Below are 14,245 nucleotides of genomic sequence, written 5' to 3' on the forward strand. Positions count from 1 at the left end.
ACCATTAAGGCATTCGATGCCCTGATTAGGCTTGGAAAGAAACGGCCTCATGAAGGATAAATCAAATAGGAAGGAGATGGCTCTGGAAATTTTTTTGCTGACTTGTCAAGGTTTCGAGAAAGTGATGATTCAAAGCCAAGTCTTTGTCTAAGAGAGCCTGGAGTAAGCAAGGTGGATGATAAAAATGCTGACCAACTTGTCCTGTTACTAATTAAGAACAAAGAGTGCTTTCACACTGGGCACTACTGGTCTGAAGTGGGGAGGGGGTGAACAGAGCTCCATCATCTGGACGCCAAATCTGGAAGACGCAGACTTAACCATCTGGCTGCAAGAGTAGGATCAGGAGCAGAAGAGAAGCAGCGTGTGGCGCACACAGCCTCAAGCAGAACTTCAGTCATCAGGAGCTCCAACACCGAGGTAAGCGGAATGCAAACAGGCCTGCTTTGGTTTTCCCATCTCATGGCTTCCAGAGATGGTTCTTAACTGTCTGCTTCCAGGGTAGTCAGTGCCAAGGAGAAGCCTGCCCACCAGGGGCGTGGATCTGGGTACTGAATCTCAGACACTGCTCACTGGCCCTGCCCACTCATCCCGACTCACTCCTGGCCCTCAGGTAACACTCTTCATTGTCATCTACACAATTCTGTTTTCCTTTCCTTTTTTTAAACAACGTAATTTTACTTACTTCGTCTAGTGTGTTTTATGAAATATTAATCGCACTCACCAAACACCTCGATTCATTTTTCTCACCACATATTTTTATTTCGTAACAAGTTGGGTGAAGCAATATACAACTCTCCTCTAGCCCATACTGCTGTGTGCTCTATACAACACGCCCGCCCATGAGGTCACTGAAAAATAACGAGGTAACTTGTTTTAAAATGCTTCTTGTGACACAGCAATCCTTGGAAGACAGTACATGGAATTTCCCGTGTTGGGGTAACTGGCTGAAGTTCCTGGAGAGCTGAGACCTGTTCAGAGCACCCTCCTCCAGGACAGACTCGATGTGGGTAACAAGAGGCAGGTGCACAGGGCTGAGCCGCCTGCTGTGAAACCACCGTTTCAGGTAAAATCAGAGACTAATGGAAGTCCCCTGCTGCTGGGGGAGTCCGCCTCCCAGAACCGCTGAGGGGCCAGGGCGAGAGGCTGCGGGTCGGTGCGCGAGCAATCCAAGGACAGGACCTGTGGTCCCTGCACAGGGCCGATCTCCTCCGTGAGTTGTAACTTCTAAAATACTAACACTCTCTGGTGCTGGGAGCGCCATGCCCTTTACAACTTTTACATTAAGGGCGATCACCACGAAAGGACTTTTTACCTCGCCTGAATTTGCTTTATGCGGGAAGCTCAGTGGTATCTGCCAGTGAGATTAGAAACCTGAGGCTGAATTGTTAAAGTTCGTCCTGGTCGCTCCTCTCCCGTGAAGAGACCCAGCGGCTGAGAATCACCTCCTGGAACCAATCCAAACACAAAGGCGGCTGAATTTTGGAAGCAGAAATACACGAACACGCTAGACACACGGCATCACAGGGATGTTTCACAGCCGCCTGTCTGTACAGGGACGGTACCTGCTCCTGTTTCTTGCAACTAAACGTGGGAGGAACGTGAATATGGCAAACCCAGCGTGGAAACAACACCTACGGGCAGCACCCTGGGATTCTAAGAGCTCCCCTGGCCACAGCGGTGGCTGTCTGGCAGCACATTTCAGGAACAGGGAGCGCTGGTGTGAACCCAACGTCTGACAGAAAACAGGCTCCGTGATGGCTCTGGTGTGTCTGGGTCAGCACAGAGAAGGGACTCCAGGGGCTGGGGTGGTATTTACTGAAAAGCTAACCCTGTGGACACAGTAAGGACAAACAGCCGGATGAGGCCCTGGAGACAGACTCCGCAGGCCTCCAGCAGGGCGTGGGGGGCAGGAACAAGGAGGGACAGAAATATTAACCAAGACTGGGCCACTGGAGGGTGGACTGGCAGCCCCAGCAGAGAAACACCCTCCAGGAAGATGGGGGAGCCTCAGCCTGGCCCAGGCCCCAGAGCCAACCAGAAGTTCAGTGGGGCAGCAAGCTGTCCGTGACCCATGTCTTAGGGATTGAGCACCAGGAGAGGCCAGGCTGGCCCCAGGCCAGCAGTGCAGGTGGTTCTGGCTGAGCGCTGGGGACAGAAACCAGAGGGCATTGAGGCTGCAGGGCCACGGGATTGAGGGGGAGCGAGGCTGGGTTCAGCAGGGAAGAGTCTCGGAGGGCGGAGGGGAGGCGCTGATCCTGTCCTGTCTGGGGCCCACACCTTCCAGAGGACAGACACAGCGCGACGGGCAGAGCCTTCCAGATGACGTCAACTTGGCTCCGAGTTCACTTACTTGAACTTTAATTTGTTTCATACATTCGGGTGACTCCATGTCCTTGTCAGTCATGGTGGAGGGTTTAATCAAATAGCACAGCATAAGTTCCTAAGGAGACAAGGAAATACAAACTCCTTACTGCACCAAACAGAAATACAAACCCGAGTGCGTGTGCAAGAAACGTGGGCCCCCTCCACCCCGTCACAACTCACAAGCATGTCCGTCTCCCCGCAGGAATATAACCAGGCATTCTAAACTGAAGATTTGCCATCTGGTCATCACTGACACGGCAGGCGAATGCAAACACAGCACATACACATACATACACACATACAGTGACCACAGACACAGCGTTTAAAGTGCTCAACACTGCAGTCAGCACAGACCCCTAGTTCTACAGGACAAAGCTACTTTCAAAGGCTAAAGCCTCAGCAGCTTAGCCTGCACGCAGGCAGCTGCCGTGGGCTCCCGCTGGCCCTTCCCCCAGGGCTGCCCTTTCCTCCAGCAGCGGGACAGGGAACTTGGAACTACTTACAGAGGACACTGCAAGTTCATTGCTTGTAGTCCTGGTACAGGGTGAACCGTCCCTCCTACCCTGCCGGGAGTGGGATGGAGGGAACACAAGCCGGGAGCTCACGGGGCCCTGGATTTGAAACCCAGTTCCACACACGAGCTGCGTGAGCATGGGTTTATCACCAGACCTCCCTAACACTGACTCCTCGCCCTTCGGATAACAACAGGGTGGTGAGAGAAGACATAAGGTGTTCAGTTAGTTAGTTAGTTCAGTCGCTCAGTCGTGTCCAACTCTTTGTGACCCTGTGGACTGCAGCATGCCAGGCCTCCCTGTCCATCACCAACTCCCTGAGTTTACCCAAACTCATATCCATCGAGTCAGTGATGCCATCCAACCATCTCATCCTCTGTCGTTCCCTTCTCCTCCTGCCCTCAATCTTTCCCAGCATCAGGGTCTTTTCAAATGAGTCAGCTCTTCACATCAGGTGGCCAAAGTATTGGAGCTTGAGCTTCAATATCATTCATTCCAATGAACACTGAAGACTGATCTCCTTTAGGATGGACTGGTTGGATCTCCTGGTAGTTCAAGGGACTCTCAAAAGTCTTCTCCAACACCACACTTCAATAGCATCAATTCTTCAGCGCTCGGCTTTCTTTACAGTCCAACTCTCACATCCATACATGACTAATGGAAAAACCATAGCCTTGACTAGACAGACCTCTGTTGACAAAGTAATGTCTCTGCTTTTTAATACACTGTCAAGGTTGGTCATAACTTTCCTTCCAAGGAGTGAGCGTCTTTTAATTTCATGGCTGTAATCACCATCTGCAGTGATTTTGGAGCCCAGGGAAATCAAGTCTGTCACTGTTTCCCCATCTATTTGCCATGAAATGATGGGACTGGATGCCATGATCTTCGTTTTCTGAATGTTGAGCCTTAAGCCAACTTTTTCACTCTCCTCATTCACTTTCATCAAGAGGCTCTTTAGTTCTTCTTCACTTTCTGCCATAAGGGTGGTGTCATCTGCATATCTGAGGTTGTTGATATTTCTCCCTGCAATCTTGATTCCAGCTTGTGCTTCATCCAGCCCAGTGTTTCTCATGATGTACTCTGCATATAAGTTAAATAAGCAGGGTGAAAACATACAGCCTTGACGTGCTCCTTTTCCTATTTGGAACCAGTCTGTTGTTCATGTCCAGTTCTAACTGTTGCTTCCTGACCTGCATACAGGTTTCTCAGGAGGCAGGTCAGGTGGTCTGGTATTCCCATCTCTTTCAGAATTTTCCACAGTTTATTGTGATCCACACAGTCATAGGCTTTGGCATAGTCAATAAAGCAGAAATACATGTTTTTCTGGAACTCTCTTGCTTTTTTGATGATCCAACAGATGTTGGCAATTTGATCTCTGGTTCCTCTGCCTTTTCTAAAACCAGCTTGAACATCAGGAAGTTCACAGTTCGTGTACTGCTGAAGCCTGGCTTGGAGAATTTGGGCATTACTTTACTAGCGTGTGAGATGAGTGCAATTGAGGGGTAGTTTGAGCGTTCTTTGGCATTGCCTTTCTTTGGGATTAGAATAAAAACCGACATTTTCCAGTCCTGTGGCTACTGCTGAGTTTTCCAAATTTGCTGGCATAGTGAATGCAGCACTTTCACAGCATCATCTTTTAGGATTTGAAATAGCTCAACTGGAATTCCATAACCTCTTCTAGCTTTGAACATAGTGATGCTTCCTAAGGCCCACTTGACTTCACATTCCAGGATGTCTGGCTCTAGGTGAGTGATCACATCATCGTGATTATCTGAGTCATGAAGATCTATTTTGTACACATCTTCTCTGTATTCTTGCCACCTCTTCCTAATATCTTCTGCTTCTGTTAGGTCCATACCATTTCTGTCCTTTATTGAGCCCGTCTTTGCATGAAATATTCCCTTGGTATCTCTAATTTTCTTGAAGAGATCTCTAGTCTTTTCCATTCTATTGTTTTCCTCTATTTCTTTGCACTGATCACTGAGGAAGGCTTTCTTATCTCTCCTTGCTATTCTTTGGAACTCTGCATTCAAATGGGTATAGTTTTCCTTTTCTCCTTTGCTTTTCGCTTCCCTTCTTTTCACAGCTATTTGTAAGGCCTCCCCAGACAGCCATTTTGTTTTTTTGCTTTTCCTTTTCTTGGGGATGGTCTTGATCCCTGTCTCCTGTACAATGTCATGAACCTCCGTCCATAGTTCATCAGGCACTCTATCAGATCTAGTCCCTTAAATCTATTTCTCACTTCCACTGTATAATCGTAAGGGATTTGATTTAGGTCATACCTGAATGGCCTAGTGGTTTTCCCTACTTTCTTCAATTTAAGCCTGCATTTTGGGATAATGAACTGATGATCTGAGCCACAGTCAGCTTCTGGTCTTGTTTTCACTGACTGTATAGAGCATCTCCATCTTTGGCTGCAAAGAATATAATTAATCTGATTTCGGTGTTGACCATCTGGTGATGTCCATGTGTAGAATCTTCTCTTGTGTTGTTGGAAGAAGGTGTTTGCTATGACCAGTGCGTTCTTTGCCCTGCTTCATTCTGTATTAAAAGGCCAAATTTGCCTGTTACTCCAGGTGTTTCTTGACTTCTTTCGCATTTCAGTCCCCTATAATGAAAAGGATATCTTTTTTGGGTATTAGTTCTAGAAGGTCTTGTAGGTCTTCATAGAACCATTCAACTTCAGCCTCTTCAGCATTACTGGTTGGGGCATAGACTTGCATTACCGTGATAGTGAATGGTTTGCCTTGGAAATGAACAGAGATCATTCTGTTGTTTTTGAGACTGCATCCAAGTGCTGCATTTCAGACTCTTCTGTTGACTATGAGGGCTACTCCATTTCTTCTACGGGATTCTTGCCCACAGTAGTAGATATAATGGTCATCTGAGTTAAATTCACACATTCCACTCCATTTTAGTTCACTGATTCCTAAAATGTCGACATTCACTCTTACCATTTCCTGTTTGACTATTTTCAATTTGCCTCGATTCATGGACCTGACATTCCAGGTTCCTATGCAATATTGCTCTTTACAGCATCGGACCTTGCTTCTATCACTAGTCACATCCACAACTGGGTGTTGTTTTTGCTTTGGCTCCATCTCTGCATTCTTTCTGGATTTATTTCCCCACTGATCTCCAGTAGCGTACTGGGCACCTACTGACCTGGGGAGTTCATCTTTCAGTGTCATATCTTTATGCCTTTTCATACTGTTTATGGGGTTCTCAAGGCAAGACTACTGAAGTGGCTTGCCATTCCCTTCTCTAGTGGACCACATTTTGTCAGAATTCTCCATCATGACCCGTCCATCTTGGGTGACCCTACACGGCATCGCTCACACTTTCATTGAGTTAGACAAGGCTGTGGTCCATGTGATCAGATTGGCTAGTTTCCTATGATTGTGGTTTCAGTCTGTCTGCCCTCTGATGGAGAAGGATAAGAGGCTTATGGAAGCTCCCTGATGGGAGAGACTGACTGAGGGGGAAACTGGGTCTTATTCTTATGGGTGGGGTCATCAGAGGTGTTCAGTGATAAGTATTAATTCCCTTTCTTTCTCTGAGAGACCTGCTACCTGTGAAAACAAACGTGTCCATGTTTTATGAGTCATCTGTGAATGTGTGTGGGTGGATTCTGAGCACGTGCTGGTGGGTCCTGCCCCCGGGAAGGAAGGCAAGGCTCATTGACACCCATGCCCATGGGGAACCTCGGGGCTCAGTCCCTGGATTGGGGCAGAGGGGAGGGCATGAGAGGAGGGCCAGCTTCTAGAGCTCCACTGGCACAAATGCTTGCAGTGCCCACAGATGACTTCCATGCTTCCGAAACATTTAATATGAAGATCCAACCGTTTAAGTGACATGTGACCCAAAGCTGATGCCGTTACCTTGGAGACACTGACTGACACTCTGCTCAAGGCAGCCAGGGACCTCCAGCTGAGAGGTCTGCGAGGAGCACCCTGGAAACGGTCGTCCACCAGCTCCACGACGACAGAGTAACTAGAAAACACGGTAGGCGCATTCCAGAAATGAAAAGCATGATGGCAACCCATTTAAAAAGAACTCTGTCCTACCAAGAACGACAATGCAGAAGACAGAAGCATACATCATCTGGTCCTGAATTCCCCTAAACTACGCCTGGGAAAAATAGTTTAATGAAAAACTCATACTTTACATTACAGACAGTCAGCCTGATTTCAGCAATTACAGGAAAGGAACAGGAATCTCTCTCTCAACATGAAAGCTGTGAATTCACTCACCTGTTTAGATACTAACATTCACTGATATGAAGATGAACAATTACTCTATATTAGTAACTATACAGATTAACTCAATGTTTACTATCCTGACCTATTTGTTTTATAGCGTAAGGACATTAATGTACAAGGTACAGACATATAGTATTGATTCCTATTAGGCCAGAGGAATTTGACTCCTATTAGGCCAGGAGGAATCGTGTGCCTCTGAAAATTAAACTGGAGCTCAGAAATTTCCTCCTGTCCCTTTAAGTCATTACCTTATTTAGAAATCACCCCATTAAATCAGGAGCTTGGGATGAACACACACCCACTGCTCTGTATAAGACAGATAATGAACAAGGACCTAGTGTATAGCACAGGGAATTCTACTCAATATTCTGTGATAACCTATACGAAAAAAGAATCTAAAAAGTAAAGAATATATGTGTATGCGTATCAATCGCTTTGCTGTACACCTGAAACCCACACAACATTGTAAATCAACTGCACTCCAACAGAAAAAAAAAAAAATCACTCCAAACCTTGCATGGTAAAACGGAGGGCCTTTTCGATACAGCACTGCAAAGGAAAAAGAAAATGCATGACCACTCGAAATCAAACTCTCATTTTATTACTTGATGAAGTGCTTTCTATCCTCAAAGGGACATGAATACCCAGTGCTCCGCACGTGGGTGATCTGCAGCACTCCCTCTGGTCTAGTTTCAAAACCCAAACTGTTTTTTCCCTGGAACAGAATGCAATTAGCAAAGCAAATCTGTTGTCAAGACCCTAATGCCCTCGTCCCACCCACACCCCACAAATGAACTCCAAATTCAAGCAAGATATGGCGCAGCCATCTGCCTACCAAACCCGTCTGCTCCTTTTCCTGACACGTGAGAGACCCGTCTCAGCCTCCTGAGCACCCGGCTGGGCATGACTGGGAATCATGGGCCCTTCTGGGCTGGCCCTGAAGCCCTCGCAGACACCAAGCCTGTGCCTGTCACTTTCTGAAGCCGCGTGAAGCCCGTGGGGCCACATGAAGAAGCCAGGCTCCTGCAGCCCCTTTGGGAGTTGGTCCAACCACCATCTGGATACCAGCTTTGGATTTCACAGAAACAGAATTAACTTCAAGTGCTCGCTAAGCCCCTGAAATTTGGGGCAACCATAGCTGCAGGCACTACCTTAACTAACACAATTATATCCATGAGCTCTTGGAAAAACCAAGGCAGAAAAGTTTTGTTCCCTTGAGGAACTGATAGAACTTTTCCTTCTGGGCCACATCGATCCTGTAGTTAATCACGTTTCCATTTGGCTCCAGCACCATGAGGTCAGAACGGGTGAAAGACCCTACTGATGATACAGCAACCCTCCACCTCTACTTCTCATGGTTGTATTTCCTTATTATGAACAGAATTCTGATTTAAATCATATTTAAATTATTTGGCAAGTCAGCTCAAATTCACTGGGTAAGGGTCCAAACGGAAGTTAATGTCTAAACACCCATTTCTCAACTTCTGGGCTGTGGTGCAGTGGAAGGAGACCCCCTACTAGGATGAGGCTGAATTCAGGGCTCTGCTTCATTCAGACCTCTGCCACTCCCAGTTGTGGGGCTCTAAGCATGTCATTAACTTCTCTGAGGCTCGGTCCCCGAAGCCATAAAATGAAGACATGAAGGGAAATTAAGATCTGTTTCAGTTCTCAAATGCCATTATCTCTGATCAGTTACACACCCTTCATGGATGAGACTCAACTGGAAGATGACACAGCTTGAAAGAAAGTCTGACCCCCTACTTCGGGCCCTTCGGATGTCTGACTACGATGGAGGTACACCTCAAGGGTTAGAAGCATGAACACAGCATCAGTCAGACCCCTGTTCAAGGCTCAGCAGTGCCGAGACCACACGATGACACCCGTGTTCCAATCTCCTTATGGGAATCGGGGAAAGTAATGTAGGTGGAGGTGCTTGAAAAGTTACCTGTGATAACAGTCATTACCATAGTAACAGTGCATCCAGAGCAAAAAAGGGAAAGAGTTTTACAGAAAGGCCTCCAAGTAGAAAAGATGAAAACTTCAGAAGTCTAAGGGATACTGGGTATTTAAAATAAAGTCTGAAGGAACACAGAGAAGAGAGGATGCGACGTGTGGAATGAACGGTGGAGGGCAATAACTGGTGAAAATGGTGACAAGGACAATAATTAATTCGGGGCACCACTGTAACTACCGGGGTACCAGATACTCAGTCTCACTCTATAAACACTTGTGAACTACAAAAGGGAAAATGTAGACGTCTGACAACAACCAGCTTAGCAAACAAGCGGCTTCACCAGCAGCAGGACAACCTGACACCATCCACTCCTGGACATGGCCCCTAAGGACACACATCACCTGTGCCGGCTGAAAACTGGTGAGCCTGAGCCTAACCCCTAACCACGAGGAAGTGATCAGACCTACCCAGACTGTGGGACATCCTACAGGACTTCACGAGTCGAAGTCACAGAAAACCAGCAGGTGGAGGGGCTCTTAGATGAAGAGACTGAAGAGACTGCAGTGCTGGTTGAATGGTGGCCCCCAAAGACACGTCTGCATCCCAATCCCGTGAATGTGATCGTGTTGGGAAGAAGGAACTTTGCAGAGACTGAGCGACACAGCCACTTGCCAAGGAACGCCTGGCGCCACCGGAACCTGGACGAGGAGAGGGGCGGAGGGGGCGTGGCTCCGCCCACACCGCGGTGTGAGGCTCCTGGCCTCCGGACCTTCTGCGGCTTTATGGGCCCCGGTTTGTGGTCATTTCTTATGGCCTCCCTAGGAAACTATAAGATGGATAAGTGCTCCGTGTGATAAATGAACCTTGAGTGGAGCCTGTCAAAAAAAAAAAATTAGAACCCAAACAGTCACAGAAGACACTGTGGGGACAAGCGGGAAACTGAAAAGACAGACTGAATACTTAGATGATGCTAATGAATAACTCCAATTTCCCTTAGGTATTATGTGGTGTTATAAAATGGCAACCCACTCCAGTATTCTTGCCTGGAAAATCCCAGGGATGGGAGAAGCCTGGTGGGCTACAGTCCATGGGGTCACAAAGAGTCGGACACGACTAAGCGACTTCACTTTCATAATTACGGAGGAGAATCTTCTGAGGAGCTGTGTCCAAAACCACTTATGAATTAACAGGGATTAGATGTACAAATGTGGACGATGTTAACAAAAACACAGTCAGTAGGAAAAACAAGCCAAGAGGGCGGCTTAGGAAAGGACTGGAGAAGAGATGGGATGAAGGCACTCCTCCCTGCAGGGTGAGGGCACGGGGGCCCTGATGCCTCTCCCCGGGGCAGAGCCAGCTGCCAGCTCACCATGACACGTGATGGTTCTCTGGGCTCTGGACATGCTGTCTACTGGCTTCCCACGGCTCCCATATTTTGTCCGATTTGCAACTTCTAATTTGCAGGGAGCTGTGAAATCACGTGACCAAACAGTCAACGTGAATCCAAAACTGAAATGGGTGGGAAGGAGGCTCAGGAGTAACTAGAACTCTGGGTTAAGGCCACCAGCAACTGCATGTCTAGGACAAAAATAAAAATCCTCAAGTTGGTGTTTTGGCTTTCTGGCTGGCAACTCTACTTAGCTATGGTGGGAACTACATGGAACTGAGTCATAAAGAGCCCTAATCTCTGCACTTACCAACTGTGGTTAAAACTCAACAGTAAAAAAACTAAAATCAACCATCTGGTCCCATAATTTCATGGCAAATAGAAAGGGAAAAAGTGGAAACAGTGATAGATTTTATTTTCTTGGGCTCCAAAAATCACTGTAGACAATGACTACAGTCATGAAATTAAAAGATGCTTGCTCCTTGGAAGAAAAGCTATGATAAACCTAGACAGAATATTAAATAGCAGAGACATCGCTTTGCCGACAAAGGTCCGTCTAGTCAAAGCTATGGCTTTTCCAGTAGTCATGTATGGATGTGAGAGTCAGACCTTAAGGAAGGCAGAGCATCGAAGAATTGCTGCTTTTGAACCATAGTTCTGGAGAACCGAGACTCTTGTCCTTTGGACTGCGAGGAGATCAAACCAGTCAACCCTAAGAGAAATCAACCCTGAATATTCATTGAAAGGACTGATTCATTGAAACACTTTGGCCACCCGATGTGAAGAGCCAACTCATTAGAAAACACCCTGATGCTGGGAAAGACTGAAGGCAGGAGGAGAAGAGGGCAACAGAGGATGAGACAGTTGGATAGCATCACTGACTCAATGGACATGAATGTGAGCAAACTCTGGGAGATAGTAAAGGACAGGGAAGCCTGGCGCGCTGCAGTCCACGGGGTCGCAAAGCGTTGGACACGACTGAATGACTGAACGACAACAACCAGCTGTGGGACCCTTGGTGACTGCCCTGACCCTCTGAAACCTCAATTTCCTCGGCTGTAGGAGGAGGTGAGCGCCACAAGCCTCATGGAGCGTGAAGATGAAACGAGATGGGAGTAGAAAAGCAACAGGCAAGCTGACGGTGGCCATGGAGCCGGCAGCCAAGGGTGCTTTGCAGGGGGTGGGGATGTGGTGAGGAGGGGCTCTCGTGGGGGGATGTGGGTGTGTGAGGAAGGGCTCTCGCGGGGGGATGGGGACGTGTAAGGAGGAGCTCTCGCAGGGGGATGAGGATGTGGTGAGGAAGGGCTCTCGCGTGGCTCCTGGCCTGGCTGTCTGCCGTGGGCATTCACAGTCAAGCGGCTGGGCAGCTGCGCCTGACCTGAGGTTGTGCTGCCCGTTCCACGTGCTGCTGCTGGAGTGAAACTGGACACACAGGACTTAGTCCAGGGAAGAGTCTCCCTGAGTTTCACAGCGGCCCTCTGTCGTGAGTCCCTGCCTCTGTGAGCAGGAACAACTGTGAAGGGAGCATGCCTGGGTGTTACCTGTGCCGGCAGCTCTAGCGTATGTGTGGTCTCACACTGCCAGCCTCCCAAAGGAAAACAGCAGTGTTAGACACAGGCAGCACCCTACTGCTGCGCCTGGGGCGGGGGCCAAGGTCGGGGGGCCACATCCCTCACCGCTGGCCAGCACAGCTCCCGGACTCTGGCCTGAAGACGCCCTTCCTGGTGCTGCTGGGCCAGGACCTGGGCTCACAGTAACCACACGAGCGTCTCCAAGTGCATAAAACACCCCCAGCAGGGCAAAGGCCTTGGGGAGCTGGGAAACAGCAGTGGATGGATTTTCCTCCTTTTTAAAAAGTCTGTCTGTCTGTCCACCCTTTCATCCATCCTTATAAGGCTGTTTATTTTTAAATGAGCAAGTTCTCTCTACTCACCCTCCACAAAGATGACTTGAGTACTGAAAGCACATGCGATAAGGTATGCTTACACCACACTCGACAGAGGCCCCGCCCCTGCAATTTTCTGTTTTTACTTTTTATACAGATGTTGCTTTATAAATATGATGGTATCCATGTTACACGATGAGTGACCGGAAGCTGAGAGGCACAGTAACCTTTCTGAGGTCACACAGGCAGCAAGACACTGAGCTGGCCGCGAGCCCCAAAGACTCTCTCTGTCACCCCGCTGCCTCTGAGTGCGTCACTGTGGCCTTGCTGGCTGGAAAATCCCGCTCATGTTTCACCCATTCACCAAGCACACTGGCCAAGGCCTGCCGAGTGTGCAGCCTGGGCGGCTGCTCTTCCCCAGAGAGGAAGAGGGCAGGCGGGAGCCAGTGATGGCCAGGCCACAGGCTCACCTCATTTAAGTGCCATGACCTGTGGGTGACTCTGCAAGCTAAGCTCAAGGTCATCCTGATCATTCACGTGGTGACCCAGAGTTAGGACATCTGTACCTGAAACCCAGGCCCGGAAGAAACAATAGGAGCCTTTATCTTAGAGGGGTGGGCACTCCTTAGCTTTATATATATTGCTGACCCACTTTGAGAATTTAATGAAAGCAGAAGGGGGTGGCAGAGGATGGGATGGTTAGACAGCATCACTGACTCAAGGGACATGAATCTGAGCAGATTCCAGGACAGTGAAGGACAGGGGAACCTGGTGTGCTGCAGTCCATGGGCTCGCAGAGTCGGACATGACTTAGAGACTGAACAACCACCACCCGTTCTGGACGCAGAAAAATGCACCCATTTACAAACATGCAATTTTGAATAAAATTCTGGGGGGGGTGCCTGGGGCCCCTCGAACACCATCTTATGATTCTAGGTTAAGCACACTTGATTTTAGAGCACTTGATTTAAAAGACTGAACTGGCTTTCTTTGTGCATTAACAAGGAAAGGCTCAAAAATACATGGAGCAGTACATGATCGAGCCTGTAGACCTCAGGGGCCATGACGTCACAGGAGTCCTCTCAAACACCTCGACATCTTTGTTTGCACCTCACATACAATTCTCAAGAGCTCCCAGGAAGCACCCACTGGGTGGATGTGGCCAAGTTTCAGGGGCTTATCAGGAGCAGCAGTGCTGGAGGGCAGCGGCCCCCGAACGTTCTGGCACCGCAGGCTGGTTCTGTGGAGGACAGTTTTTCCATGGACCGATGGGGTCTGGGAATGACTCACGTACATCACATCTTTCTACTATCAGTACATCGGCTCCACCTCAGATCACCAGGCGTTCGATCCTGGAGGTTGGGGACCCCTGCGGTAGGGGATCCCAAGGACCTTCGCCCACGTGCCCAGGCCTAGTGATGCAACCAGCCCCCGGCAAGAGTGTACCTCGAGGCTCTCCTGGGCTCCAGAACTGTTCATCTTCACAGCATCTTCCCCCTCCCCCCACTCCTCCTGGGCTCCAGAATCGTTCATCTTCACAGTATCTTCCCCCCTCCCCCTACTCCCAGTTGACTTACTATGTCCAAAACACAAATCCAAGAATCTAGGCGTGACCCTGAACTCCTCTCCTCCCCCAGACCCTACTTCCTATTCCATCTGCAAGGCTGGTCAGGTCAGCTTCCCTGACTCCTCTCTCTGCTTCCACCTTTTGCTCCCCTCGTCCCACCCTAACCCCACCATCTGTTAGTAACAAAGCAAAGGTCCTACTGAATCGAGTCGTTAAATATAAGTCACTCCTTTGCTTGAGATCCCCTCAGACTTCCAATAGGCAGAATAACATCCCAAGTCTGTGCCAGGGCCCACGTGATCTCCCCCAGCCTG

General features: G+C 48.7%; 1 protein-coding gene across 10 annotated transcripts in view; it reads right to left on the reverse strand.

Moving 5' to 3' along the window:
- Positions 1-733: 733 nt before the first annotated feature.
- TSEN2 (tRNA splicing endonuclease subunit 2) overlaps positions 734-14,245 on the reverse strand; it is a 45,901-nt gene continuing 32,389 nt past the window's right edge. For all 10 annotated transcript variants that reach the window (XM_086368719.1, XM_086368726.1, XM_086368725.1 and 7 more), the window contains 4 exons: positions 7,651-7,687; positions 6,758-6,869; positions 2,351-2,440; positions 734-1,445 (listed from right to left, as the gene is read on the reverse strand). In XM_086368719.1, the coding sequence (XP_086224845.1) occupies positions 1,386-1,445; positions 2,351-2,440; positions 6,758-6,869; positions 7,651-7,687 (299 nt within the window). In that variant the 3' untranslated portion in view covers positions 734-1,385. The remainder of the gene's footprint in view (positions 1,446-2,350; positions 2,441-6,757; positions 6,870-7,650; positions 7,688-14,245) is intronic.

The sequence above is a fragment of the Bos grunniens genome, chromosome 22, assembly GCF_055505025.1.
Source record: "Bos grunniens cultivar Pamir isolate PY7600 chromosome 22, Bosgru_T2T1.0, whole genome shotgun sequence".
NCBI lineage: Eukaryota > Metazoa > Chordata > Mammalia > Artiodactyla > Bovidae > Bos > Bos grunniens.